Source organism: Salmo salar, chromosome 08, assembly GCF_965601325.2.
Source record: "Salmo salar chromosome 08, fSalSal1, whole genome shotgun sequence".
Lineage (NCBI taxonomy): Eukaryota > Metazoa > Chordata > Actinopteri > Salmoniformes > Salmonidae > Salmo > Salmo salar.
This window is the reverse complement of record NC_138298.1, coordinates 25,035,257-25,047,607: the sequence shown is the minus strand read 5'-3', so window position 1 is coordinate 25,047,607 and position 12,351 is coordinate 25,035,257. Positions and strand designations below refer to the sequence as shown.

Genomic DNA, 12,351 nt, shown 5'->3' with positions numbered 1-12,351 from the left:
ATATCTTTAATATTATGTGTCAATCGGCATTTGAATTGGTGAAAAGTTCAGCTATTTGCTTATAATGTCTGCTACATGGTTAATTGGCTTGTTATTTGATATGATTTCAGGCATAATTTGAGTGGCTAAAAACAAATTAATTTAGGAAAACCTTGCCTGAGGGTGTTATTACTGGCATCATTCCTATAATCCACGTTCCACCACAACCCTGATGGCCACATTCTCAACATTTCATAATATCACAATTACCTGAACTGGTGTAGGACAATCACATCTCATCTCACTGTAAATTAAGTATTTTTAAAGGTGTGTTGGGGATATGCCAATAGAGATGATTAAATATCTCATGAATTTCCCGGTGCTGCGTCTTATGGTTCTCAACCTGGGTTCCATGTTCCCCTGGGGATACTTGGCCTATACTCAGGTGGTACTTGCGAAGACTCACAAGAGCATAGGCCTACAGGTAAAATGCACACAAGGGGGTATACTTCAGGGGTATTCTGGAAAGAGCAAAATGTGACTGTTTTACAGTAAGCAAACAATTTTGAAAACCAGTGCTCCAACTTACGCTTCGACTGCTGTGAAGTTGAACTCAAAGTCCTTGGTGAAAGAGAAGCGGACCTCAGCAGGGAGATCAGAAGCGCTGTCAACTTTCATTATTTCAGGTACACCCTCGGCATATATACTCCAACTGAAGGGAATAGACATGGTAAATCAAGACGGGATACACAGCCTGTCGTTCACCATTACATACAAAATGGCAGCTTAGGTGACTTCACATAAATATATCTGTGTTTAAGAGTTATTTGTTTCTTTGGAGTTTAGAGTTTATTGTTTAGAAAAAATTATGTGTCATTCCACAAATGCTACAACTATACACTACCGTTTTTTTTATACATTGTGGACCACTCAAATTGAGTTGAGACACTAAAAACAATCATAGTCAAACATGGTACAGTAGAGGTGTGATCTATAATACATTACATCTGTACACATGTATGCATAAACAAACATCTGTACATAAATGGACAATTAGGCACTTATAAAGAAGTCTCCATTGGAGGATAAGTTGCATTTACATAATTGTTACTTGAAGACGTCGTAATTTACCATTTTCATCTAGACTGTTAAAATAATATTTTTGACTGGACAGCTGAAGAAACACATCCTGTCTAATGTTGTTGTATAACCCACAGTGAAGCAAGACATGAGCATCTGTTTCAATGGAACCACTGTAAAAAGTCCATAGATGTTTAAGGGAGTGTTTGTGTATCGACCAGTCTCAATAGCGAGAGGGGTCACTCCACATAAAAGAGTTGCAAGAGAGCTTGGATATTGCTTGGATAAAACTGTACGTACATAGGATTCAGTCCCAAACAAGGCTATTATAGTTCTTTGTTTTTATTTTGGATATTTAAACAAAGAAATAATAATAACCTGTTTAGTTTCAATTCATTTTCAGACATGATTTTCTAGTTTAGATTCTGTTTTCATTTGATAAAAACATTTCTATTTCATTTTGATATTATTTTGGTTTTAGTTTTTGTGTAAGGGACAGAAAGTAGCCTATGCGTGGGAGGCTAGAAGACATGTATGTGTTGTTGGACTACAGTTTGAGTGTTTTTGGGGGATTTCACTTCTTGCCACTGGGGGGCAGTTTAAAATAAGGTGATGGGTCAGGTCATAGTCAAGGTTAGATTTAAATTCTAAAGTCAATCTCAATGTGACTTTTCCATGTTAACAGCAACCCAATGCTTTTTTTAACCTTAGTAGTCAAATCAAATTTTATTGGTCACATAGACATATTTAGCAGATGTTATCGCGGGTGTAGCGAAATGCTTGTGTTGCTATCTCCAACAGTACAGTAGTATCTAACAACTCACAACAATACACACATCTAAAAGTAAAAGAATGGAATTAAGAAATATATAAATGTTAGGACGAGCAATGTCGGAGTTGCATTGACTAAAATACAGTAGAAGAGAATACAGTATATACATGAGATGAGTAAAGCAGTATGTCAACATTATTTAATTGACTACTGTAAGAAGAATAAAGTACCTTTACCTGACAGAAAGAGGGAAAAGAACATCAAATTAAGTCATTGCACATGTGTTATCTACTAATACCTAGTAATAGTGGTGAACTAGTTAGGCCTATTTGAAACGTCGCCATTTTCCTGGCAGCATTTACCCATCCAATTCAGAACTTTTAAAACCTATTTATATTTTTGCCCAAAGTTTAGTAGAAAAACAAACTGCAACTGAACATAATTTGATGTTTTTTGTTTTAGTTTGTTTTAGAGGCTAATAGAGGCTGTTTTAGAGATAATAGTTTCAGTATAGTTTTTCAAACTGATTTCTTAATCATTTTATTTCAGTTTAGGAAATAGTTTTTTCATGATACATTTTTGTTTTAGTTTACTATAATAATTTTGGTCCCAACAGTGAGTGTGTTTTAAAAGACAGTAGGTGCACATTTTGTTACTTTCATGTTTGTACCACTTTAGTTCATTGCTCTCTAAAAGTGCTGATTCAAAAGTATTTTGATGTTGTTTTGAATTGTTTCTGCATCTTAGGAATTGAGTTTCAAGATCTCAGAACCAGCCTCTCACCGGTACACCTTTTGCCGACTCTGCAGCTCCTTCTTTCTCTCTTCTATGGCCTCTGGCCAGGTCTCATTGAATATCAGTTTACCTTATCAACAAAATGCCATAAAGTGTGATTATTTTCATGTTTTGGGGGGATTGATCAGCATCATAAGCCATATAAAGTATATCCACCATTATTCCATAAAAATGGCCCCTTTGACACACATTTCAAAATAAACTACAAATTACATTCAGCTAGCTGATGTATAATAGGCACAGCTGGTATACTCAGAACTTAACCTAGACAATGATCTATATACCAACATACTGACCAGTGGCCTCCCTGAACACCAGACGCTCATAGCCTGAGATCCAGTGGTAACAGGGGAAGTTGGCCGTGTCTCCCTCTGGTGTGGTCACCACTACTTTAGAGCAGAACCAGTCATTGTTGAGGAAGCAGAATGGGAGGTATGGCTCTGATTCCAGCACCACAAACTCCAGATGGCCCAGGGAGGAGGGACAGGGCACATCAAGCTCAATCACCTACAGAGAGATAGATGACATGTTAGAATGATCCCAGCAAATAACTTTCTCTCAACATTGCCTAAGTTGAGCCTGTTTGTTTTGTTGTTTTTCAATCTTTTAATTTTTTTATTTCTTTTTTATTTCACCTTTATTTAACCAGGTAGGCCAGTTGAGAACAAGTTCTCATTTACAACTGCGACCTGGCCAAGATAAAGCAAAGCAGTGCGACAAAAACAACACAATAGAAAAATCTGTATGCAGTGTGTGCAAATGAAGTAAGGAGGTAAGGCAATAAATAGGCCATAGTGGCAAAGTAATTACAATTTAGCAATTAACACTGGAGTGATAGATGTGCAGATGAGGATGTGCAAGTAGAAATGCTTGTGTGCAAAAGAGCAGAAAAACAATAACAAATATTGGGATGAGGTAGGTAGTTGGTTGGATGGGCTATTTATAGATGGGCTGTGTACAGCTGCAGCGATCGGTAAGCTGCTCTGACAGCTGATGCTTAAAGTTAGTGAGGGAGATATAAGTCTCCAACTTCAGTAATTTTTGCAATTCTTTCCAGCAAAGAACTGGGAGGAAAGGCAGCAAATGAGGTGTTGGCTTTGGGGATGACCAGTGGAATATACCTGCTGGAGCGTGTGCTACGGGTGGGTGTTGCTATGGTGACCAGTGAGCTGAGATAAGGCGGAGCTTTACTTAGCAAAGACTTATAGATGACCTGGAGCCAGTGGGTTTGGCGACGAATATGTAGCGAGGACCAGCCAATGAGGGCGTACAGGTTGCAGTGGTGGGTAGTATATAGGGCTTTAGTGACAAAAACGGATTGGCACTGTGATAGACTGCATCTAGTTTGCTGAGTAGAGTGTTGGAGGCTATTTTGTAAATGACGTCGCCGAACTCAAGGATCGGTAGGATAGTCAGTTTTACAAGGGTATGTTTGGCAGCATGAGTGAAGGAGGCTTTGTTCCGAAATAGGAAGCCGATTCTAGATTTCATTTTGGATTGGAGATGCTTAATATGAGTCTGGAAGGAGAGTTTACAGTCTAGCCAGACACCTAACTATTTATAGTTGTCCACATATTCTAAGTCAGAACTGTCCAGAGCAGTGATGCTAGTCGGGCGGGCGGGTAGAGATCGGTTGAAGAGCATGCCTTTAGTTTTACTAGCATTTAAGAGCAGTTAGGAGGCCACGGAAGGAGTGTTCTATGGCATTGAAGCTCGTCTGGAAGATTTGTTCAATCACCATAATGTAGCTTCAATTTGGCATTTGGAACAGTACAGGGGGTTTAATACTTTGTTCACTAGGTACAGACCACACCTTCAACATAGTTTTAAAGATTGTATTGTAAGGGAATGGGTAGTTGATGTAGCTAGGTGAAGGGGGAGTGTGATGCTTGAGGTAGGTAGAGGTGTTCTTGTTCGTAGGACAATGAAGAGCGGTTGTTCTTGAGGAGGGGCATGGTTGACCATAGGACAGTGGAGAGCGAGTCCTCTTGGTGTAGGTGCGCGGTTGTCTATAGGATATATATTTTTTACCTTTCTTTAACTAAGTGAATTAAGAACAACTTATTTAAAATGACTGCCTACCAAGAGGCTAAAGGCTTCATGTGGGGACAGGGATTAAAAGAAACAACACCCATCACGACAAAAGAGACACCACAACACTACATAAAGAAAGACAACACAACATGACAACACAACATGGTACAGTAGCAACACAACATCAGCACAACATGGTAGGAACACACATTGGCAGCAGCACAACATGGTAGCAGCACAAACAAGGTACAAATATTGTTTGGCACAGACAACAGCACGAAGGATTAAAAGGTAGAGATAACAATACATCATGTGAAGCAGCCACAAGTGTCAGTAAGAGTGCCCATAATTGAGTCTTTGAATGTAGAGATGGAGATAAAACTGTTCAGTTTGAGTGTTTTTTGCAGCTCCTTCCAGTCGCTAGCTGCAGCCAACTGAGAAAGAGGAGGGACCCAGGGATGTACTGTGTGTGCATTGGGGACCTTTAACAGAATGTGACTGGCAGAACAGGTGCTGTATGTGGAGGTTGAGGGTTGCAGTAGGTATCTCAGATAGAGGGGAGTGAGGCCTAAGAGGCTTTTATAAATAACCATCAACCAGTGTGTCTTGTGCCAGGTATACAGAGATGACCAGTTTACAGAGGAGTGTAGAGTGCAGTGATTTGTCCTATAAGGTGCATTGGTGGCAAATCTGAATGGCCAAATGGTAAAGAACATCTAGCGGCTTGAACACCCTTACCTACCAATCTATAAATGATGTCTCCGTAATCTAGCATGGGTAGGATGGTCATCTGAATCAGGGTTAGTTTGGCAGCTGGGGTGAAAGAAGCGATTACGATAGAGGAAACCGAGTCTAGATTTAAACTTTAGCCTGCAGCTTGGATATGTGCTGAGAGAAGGACAGTGTACTGTCTAACCATACTCCCAAGTTCTTGTACGAGGTGACTACCTCAAGCTCTAAACCCTCAGAGATAGTAATCAGTGACACATCCATAACCTGAGCGGAAACCAGATTGCATACCAGAGAGAATACTACAAGTGTATCCAAAACTTTTTCTAACAGTTAGGATCAGCATGAGCTCCCACTTTAAATAAAGGACACACTGTGGCTGCCTTCCAAGCGTCTATGACAAATCCGGACAAGTCATTTAACTGAGCAGCCGTGAAACAGTGATCACTAAGGTTATTACAGAAAACACCAGTATGATACTGTGATGGACATTTTTATAATGTGAAGAGACAGCCTTGAAAATGTTCATCTTGTCTTAGTGTCATAAATAATCCTTGGTTCCTGCCTGTGCTTGGTAAAGATATGAGGGGGGGGCGACATGACCCCCTCCTTAGGACCATCTGGCAGAATGCCCAGAATATGTTCTTTCAGTTAAGATAGGAGACTGTGCCAGACACATGCCGGAACCAACTCTATGAACTATGTAACATGTCTGTAACCAGAATATAAGGGATAACGGGACTGCCCCAGAAGAGAGAGCTCCTAATCGATCATTGTACTTGGTGTATTGAGTTGGTTGGAACCTCTCCAGTGCGCTGGTAATGAAGGATTATTCATTTATTATTGACTTCGAGTGTCCCTGAGTAGAACTTCCACTACAATACCTATCAGGATTATTTGTGAGGATAGCATCAAGGAGAGGAGCCTTTTCTGGGTGTTTGGAGGTTGGTAATGATCTGAGAGAGATTTAGGTAGTCCCATTGTTTTAAGACTTGGTCCGGTGGTTTAATCATGTCCCAGTTTAGGTCACCTATCAGGACAATTTCATACTTACTGTAAGGGCCCAGGAGAGAGCTTAGGCCAAGTAGGTTACAGGCCGGTGCTGATGGTGGACAATAACAACCAGCAACAATCAACAAAGAGCGATTTAAAAGCTTAACGCTGAAAACCAGCAAAACCAATTGTGAGACAACCGAGCACTGAAAGTGTTCTTTGGTAAAGATTGCCACTCCACCACCACTGGAAGATCTGTCTTGCAGAAAAAGGTTATATCCAGAAAGGTTATGAGTGTTCAGAACAGTCTTTCTTCACCATGTCTCAGTAATGCACATTTCCAGATATCATCCGCAGTAATAAAATCAGGGCATGGCAGAGGACAGGAAGAGCTTTGCGGTGTTGATTTTTTTATGATATTTGAATGTGCATCAGATGTCAACAAGATCATATTGTACAGCAATATTATCAGCTAACATGAATACAAAGCCGGCGAGAGAGGGTTAGAATAGGATGGGAGGCCCAGAGTTGTGAGTGTGGGAACAAACATCTTCTGTCCGACGGTCGGGTAAATGAGCTGGAGAACGAGTGCTCTTGGTGTAGCGGCGAGGTTGTCCATAGGGCGCTGAAGAGCAGGTGCTCTTGGTGGCGGTACGTGGTTGACTGCAGGTGCTGGAGGAGCGGGTTTCCCCTGAAGTTGGAGGCATGGTGATTCCATCATGGAGGACTGATGGGATAAGGTGGGGCTCGGAACTGTGTGTTTCGTAAAGGAGTCCTGTTCGTGGCATCTGGCTTGTGCAGTGCACATCCCAAAAATTCAGGACTCACAAATAGTGGTTCAGGAACAGAGGGTATAGTGGACTCGGAGGAGATCTTGTGGGTTGGATCGGATGTAGCTGTGGTAATCCTGGGGTCCAGCTGGTTAGCAGTTAAACTATGTGGTCAGACAGCTCTTGGTGAGAAGCAGTGATCAGCAGAAACCTGTTGTATTCGGCGCATGTAACAACAAAAATAATGTGATTTATGAATGATGGAGGCCACTGTGTTCTTGGGAACCTTCAATGCTGCAGAAATGTTTTGGTACCCTTTCCCAGATCTGTGCCTCAACACATTCCTGTCTCGGAGCTCTTCGGACAATTCCTTCGACCTCATGGCTTGGTTTTAGCACTGACAGGCACAGTCAACTGTGGGACCTTACATAGACAGGTGTGTGCCTTTCCAAATCATGTCCAATCAATTTAATTTACCAAAAGGTGGACTCCAATCAAGTTGTAGAAACATCTCAAGGATGATCAATGGAGACAGGATGCACTTGAGCTCAATTTCGAGTATCATAGAAAAGGGTCTGAATAGTTATGTAAATAAGGAATGTGTTTTACATTTTTTTATACATTTGTAAATATTTCTAAACCTGTTTTCACTTTGACATTATGGGGTATTGTGTGCAGATTGCTGTGATTTAAAAAAAATATTTAATCAATTTTAGAATAAGGCTGTAATCTAACAAAATATGGAAAAATCTAACTGGTCTGAATACTTTCCGATGACACTGTATATGGAAAAATACACATTTTAAAATTCTAACCAATTGATTGGAACAGATGACTTTCGGTCTACCAACAGTTTTGGGGGACAACCCTACTCCATATATACTTCCACACACAGATGGATTGTGGTAATCGGTGGGGCAAACCCAAAGACAATTTGGGGGATGCATGCGAGCAAAGCCACTGCACAACACAACACTAAACAATACATTCATTGCACTAAAACGGTGACAAACAGTGCCCACAAATCGTTAGGGCCTACATAAAGATGTCCCAGCAGCAGAGTCCCAACACCTTGCCACTGCTACACCTGGCTATCAACGGAGCCTTGTCTGGCAGCGAAACAGTTCATTCAGGCTCATTTGCTGCCTTTAAAAAAACATAGCTGATATGGCTGGCTGGCTGGCTTGCTTAAACTAATGTGGTTTCTGCCTGACAATTGAGATGTACAAACTATGGCATAAGGGGACGACAAGCAAATAAGATGCAATCAGATAATTTCGATTAAGACATTAATGAGTGAGCTAGGATGGACGTAGTCAATAACTTTTTGTTCAGCACTTTTGAAATGTACAGCGACAGAATTCAGAACATGGGCCATTCTTACAGTGTTCTACCTGTACACCAAGTCAGAACAGTAAGATAAATAAAAGGTGCATATAAGCAGACAATGAAAGCTTTTACAATATTTGATGAATACATTTCTCTGAAACAGATTAGCGGCTAATGTGCACCACCAAGTCAGAACAGTAGGCGAAATTAAGAAGGCTAAAGATACCAAATTATTAGGGTGAGGCACATGGGCCTCTAACAGCTTACTACACAACATACACTTAGTATTACTTTCTTAGCTACAGTATACATCTCTCTCTCTGGCATATTACATTATGTATGCAGCAGCATACAATAAATGTTTGGACTCACCTTGTGCTGTGTTCACTTGAACAGGAAGGTGGTGTGGCGGTCCTTCATGGGCAAATTTTGTCATCAAACGTTGTCAAAGTCTTCAGGTCGTAGCTCTAGAAAGAGACCCGAGTCCCCGACTTGGATGACCATTCAAAAATGTATTTTCCCAGTCGGAACTAGTTTTTTACCTGAGTTCCCAATTGTCTTGAACTCAATGAAGTCAGATTTCCCAGTTCTGAGTTGAAAGTTGTTTTGAGCACGGCAGAAATCAGGATGCGTTGACAGCATCGCCAATGTTGAATGTTTACCATTTTAAGCTTGGAAATCAAAAACAAAAACCGAGATTTGGGACCACACACCAACTCCACCTAATAGCAGGCTAGCAACTGCTTTGTAATGCTTGCAGTTAGCCACTGATTCCTTCCAAACCACACTGTTGAATTTGTGATTTCCAACTTGATGTGTAATGCCAGTAGATTGTCGACTTGATTCATAACTGCTTGCTAAGATTTTGAAAGTATGATGTTGACATGGTCAGTCCAATTAAAGCTACTGTAGATAACGTGATTTGACGTAATTTTATCTGTGGCCAATGATCTTGAGCCTTCTTGGATAGGCACTTTTAATGTAACTCTATGGCAGCACCCAATAGGCTTGAATTTTCGAGCTCTTCCCTTAGCTTTGACAGTGGCGTAGTGTCCCCATGAATGACAGAACACTGAGCCACTCACGGCGCAACTAGAGAATATTACCAACCCCTATGCTCTGTATTTTCTGCTGGCTGCCCCAACACTACAGAAAGCACTGAGCTTACTCAAGAAAGCAAAAAAAATAGAACATTTTTCTATGGAGGCTTTATTACCTCAATAATTTTTTATTTTATTTTGCATTGTTTTTGCTAACTAATATGTGACACGTATTAATGCCAAAATAACATGCAAAACAGGAACCCCCCCTTTCAAAAAAAGCTATAATTTATTTAATTGGGGCTCAAAACTTGGGTATAATACAACTTTTTTATTTTTTCATTATTATATATTTTTTGCCCTTTTTCTCCCCAATTCCGTGGTATCCAATTGGTAGTAGTTACTGTCTTGTCTCATCGCTGCAACTCCCGTACGGACTCTGGAGAGGCGAAGGTCGAGAGCCATGCGTCCTCCGAAACACAACCCAACCAAGCCGCACTGCTTCTTGACACAGCGCATATCCAACCCGGAAGCCAGCCGCACCAATGTGTCGGAGGAAACACCGTACACCTAGTGACCTGGTCAGCGTGCACTGCGCCCGACCCGCCACAGGAGACGCTAGTGCGCGATGAGACAAGGATATCCCTGCCGGCCAAACCCTTCCTAACCCGGACGACGCTGGGCCAATTGTGCGTCGCCCCATGAGCCTCCCGGTCGCAGCCAGCTGCGGCAGAGCCTGGGCTCGAACCCAGAATCTCTGCTGGCACATAATACAACTTTTTGGAGAACTTGGCTGACAGTTTTTGGGATGTACTCTCTCCCCTTGTTCCAACCAGTTTAAACCCCCCTCATGTCTATGTCTGCGCCCCTGCGGAAATCGAATTAGCATAAACAAAAATCCCCATCAAACTCCATCAGTTTAAGCTAGAGATCATTTTTTGCATGGGCTGCATCTAAATCCATCGCATCCGCCGATGTCGCCCTTCAGCATCTAGGGTGAAAGATGGCAGAGCTAGAGCTGTGTTTGTCAGACCATGAGACATCCCAAAAATCAGTCTTCCACGAAAACGTCTGGAGCGTCCGAAGGGTTTGGCCTGCAAAAAATTATGACCCCTCTATGGAAAGATGAGACTATCACAAACGTGTTTTGCTCTAGGAAGCCTGCAAGCTTCACAAGACTAGTTTAAAGGTAGCGGGGAACCAGTTACAAAAAATGAATGGAAGTCTATAGGAAGATAGTTTAGTGCCTAAAATAAGAGGGTTAAATACATGTAAAAACCATATATATAAATAGTTTCCTGATCTTTCTTATATCTCTCAGATATAGGACAGACACTTCAGAACAATCTTCCTTTAGATAATCTGTTCATCCATGTATGAAGTTTTCTATGGGCTAAGAGCATTAAGGCCAAACTCAATGTTTCATCAAATATTTTTGGGGATACCTTAAGGGGTCCTTAAACAATTCCACATGTTAGCTTAGTATATGCTAGTCATAAGAATGAAAATGATGTGAATGGATTTAGATTTTGTCACCCAAATGGACAGATGGTCAAAGGAAGTAAAGTTGTGGCAATGGGTTACTCACAGCCCCTCGGGGGTGGCCCCCAATGAATCTACTTTTTGGGAGGCAGATGCGATGGCTTGAATCCATTGTGCCACGGAGTTGTATATAGATACTGTTCATTGTGCCGGCGTACAGCATTTCTCCAGTGAACACCTCTGCTTTGTAAATAACACTATTGTCTCTACAAAGCAAGTTCAGAAGACAGAAATATGATAAATATATGATACATTCAATATTTCATTTATACTGATGACCAATCTTTTTGTTAGCTATTGTGTCAGAATGAGACCACAGGATGATCCGAAGGGATTGTTACCTTACCTACAACAACAGCACTGGAACATTGTTAATGTGGAAAGCAACCCGTCTGCCTAGGACCACAATTACAGCAGGGTTATTCAAATCTTACACTACAAGGGCCAGACTGCTATTGGTTTTCTGTTATATCTGATGATGGATTGCACCCACCTGGTGTCACAGGTCTAAATCAGTTCCTGATTAGAGGGGAAGAATGAAAAATAAAAAGCAGTGGAACTGGCTTCGAGGTCCAGATTTGAATTTGAGGGTCATTGGCTGCATTTACACAGGCAGCCAAATTCTGATCATTCAACCAATTATAAGCAAAAAAGCTGATCTGATTAATCAAAAGACCATTTAGTGATAAAAATATCAGAATTGGGCTGCCTGTGTAAACGCAGCCTTAGAGTAAAAAAAATATATATCTATGAAGCTACATGGATTAGACTCAGAGCCACAAATAGTAACTGCAAGTATGAAAATTATTCAACACTTATTGCATGTTATATTAAACATTCAACAGCAAAGTCAAATGAGAAAGGAACATGGGATCAATCTAGTACATGACAAATAATAAAGAACTTTATAAATATATAGAACATATAAGATTTCAGCTTTCTTACCCCGATATGATGCAGTAAATTAGCAGTGAGAAATCAGAGTTCCACTGTACTCAGCACCTCAGACATCATGGCTCTTTTATATGGTTTATATATGTCTTGTTTGTTCAATCATTCATTAACAGAGAAGAAATGAGGAAACAAAAATCATTAACTTCTGATTCGTCATAGTTTAGTCTTTTAGCAGATGCCCTCATTGTGTTCGTTACAGTTTACACACATTCAATGTTGTATTATTCTAAAATTGACCATGTTCACATGCGCACAGTAGTCCGGATAATAGCTCATATCCCGGTTAAGGTCTTATCAGGGTAAGACGTTTAAGGCCTTTAAAATCAAATCACAT

The 12,351-nt window shown here is 40.8% G+C and overlaps 1 protein-coding gene across 4 annotated transcripts in view; it reads right to left on the bottom strand.

The window, feature by feature from the left end:
* Positions 1 to 12,067, bottom strand: part of LOC106610314 (hydroperoxide isomerase ALOXE3) — a 34,995-nt gene extending 22,928 nt beyond the window's left edge. Inside the window, exons 1-7 of one of the 4 annotated variants that reach the window (XM_045722875.2) lie at positions 12,009 to 12,063; positions 11,557 to 11,582; positions 11,410 to 11,459; positions 11,110 to 11,269; positions 2,923 to 3,133; positions 2,615 to 2,696; positions 569 to 691 (exon numbers count right to left, since the gene is read on the bottom strand). In XM_045722875.2, coding sequence (XP_045578831.1) covers positions 569 to 691; positions 2,615 to 2,696; positions 2,923 to 3,133; positions 11,110 to 11,269; positions 11,410 to 11,432 — 599 coding nt within the window. In that variant the 5' untranslated portion in view covers positions 11,433 to 11,459; positions 11,557 to 11,582; positions 12,009 to 12,063. Of the gene's footprint in view, positions 1 to 568; positions 692 to 2,614; positions 2,697 to 2,922; positions 3,134 to 11,109; positions 11,270 to 11,409; positions 11,665 to 12,008 lie in introns of those variants that run through there. The other 3 variants (XM_045722876.2, XM_082978490.1, XM_082978489.1) reach the window with 3 other exon arrangements.
* Between the last annotated feature and the right edge of the window lie 284 nt (positions 12,068 to 12,351).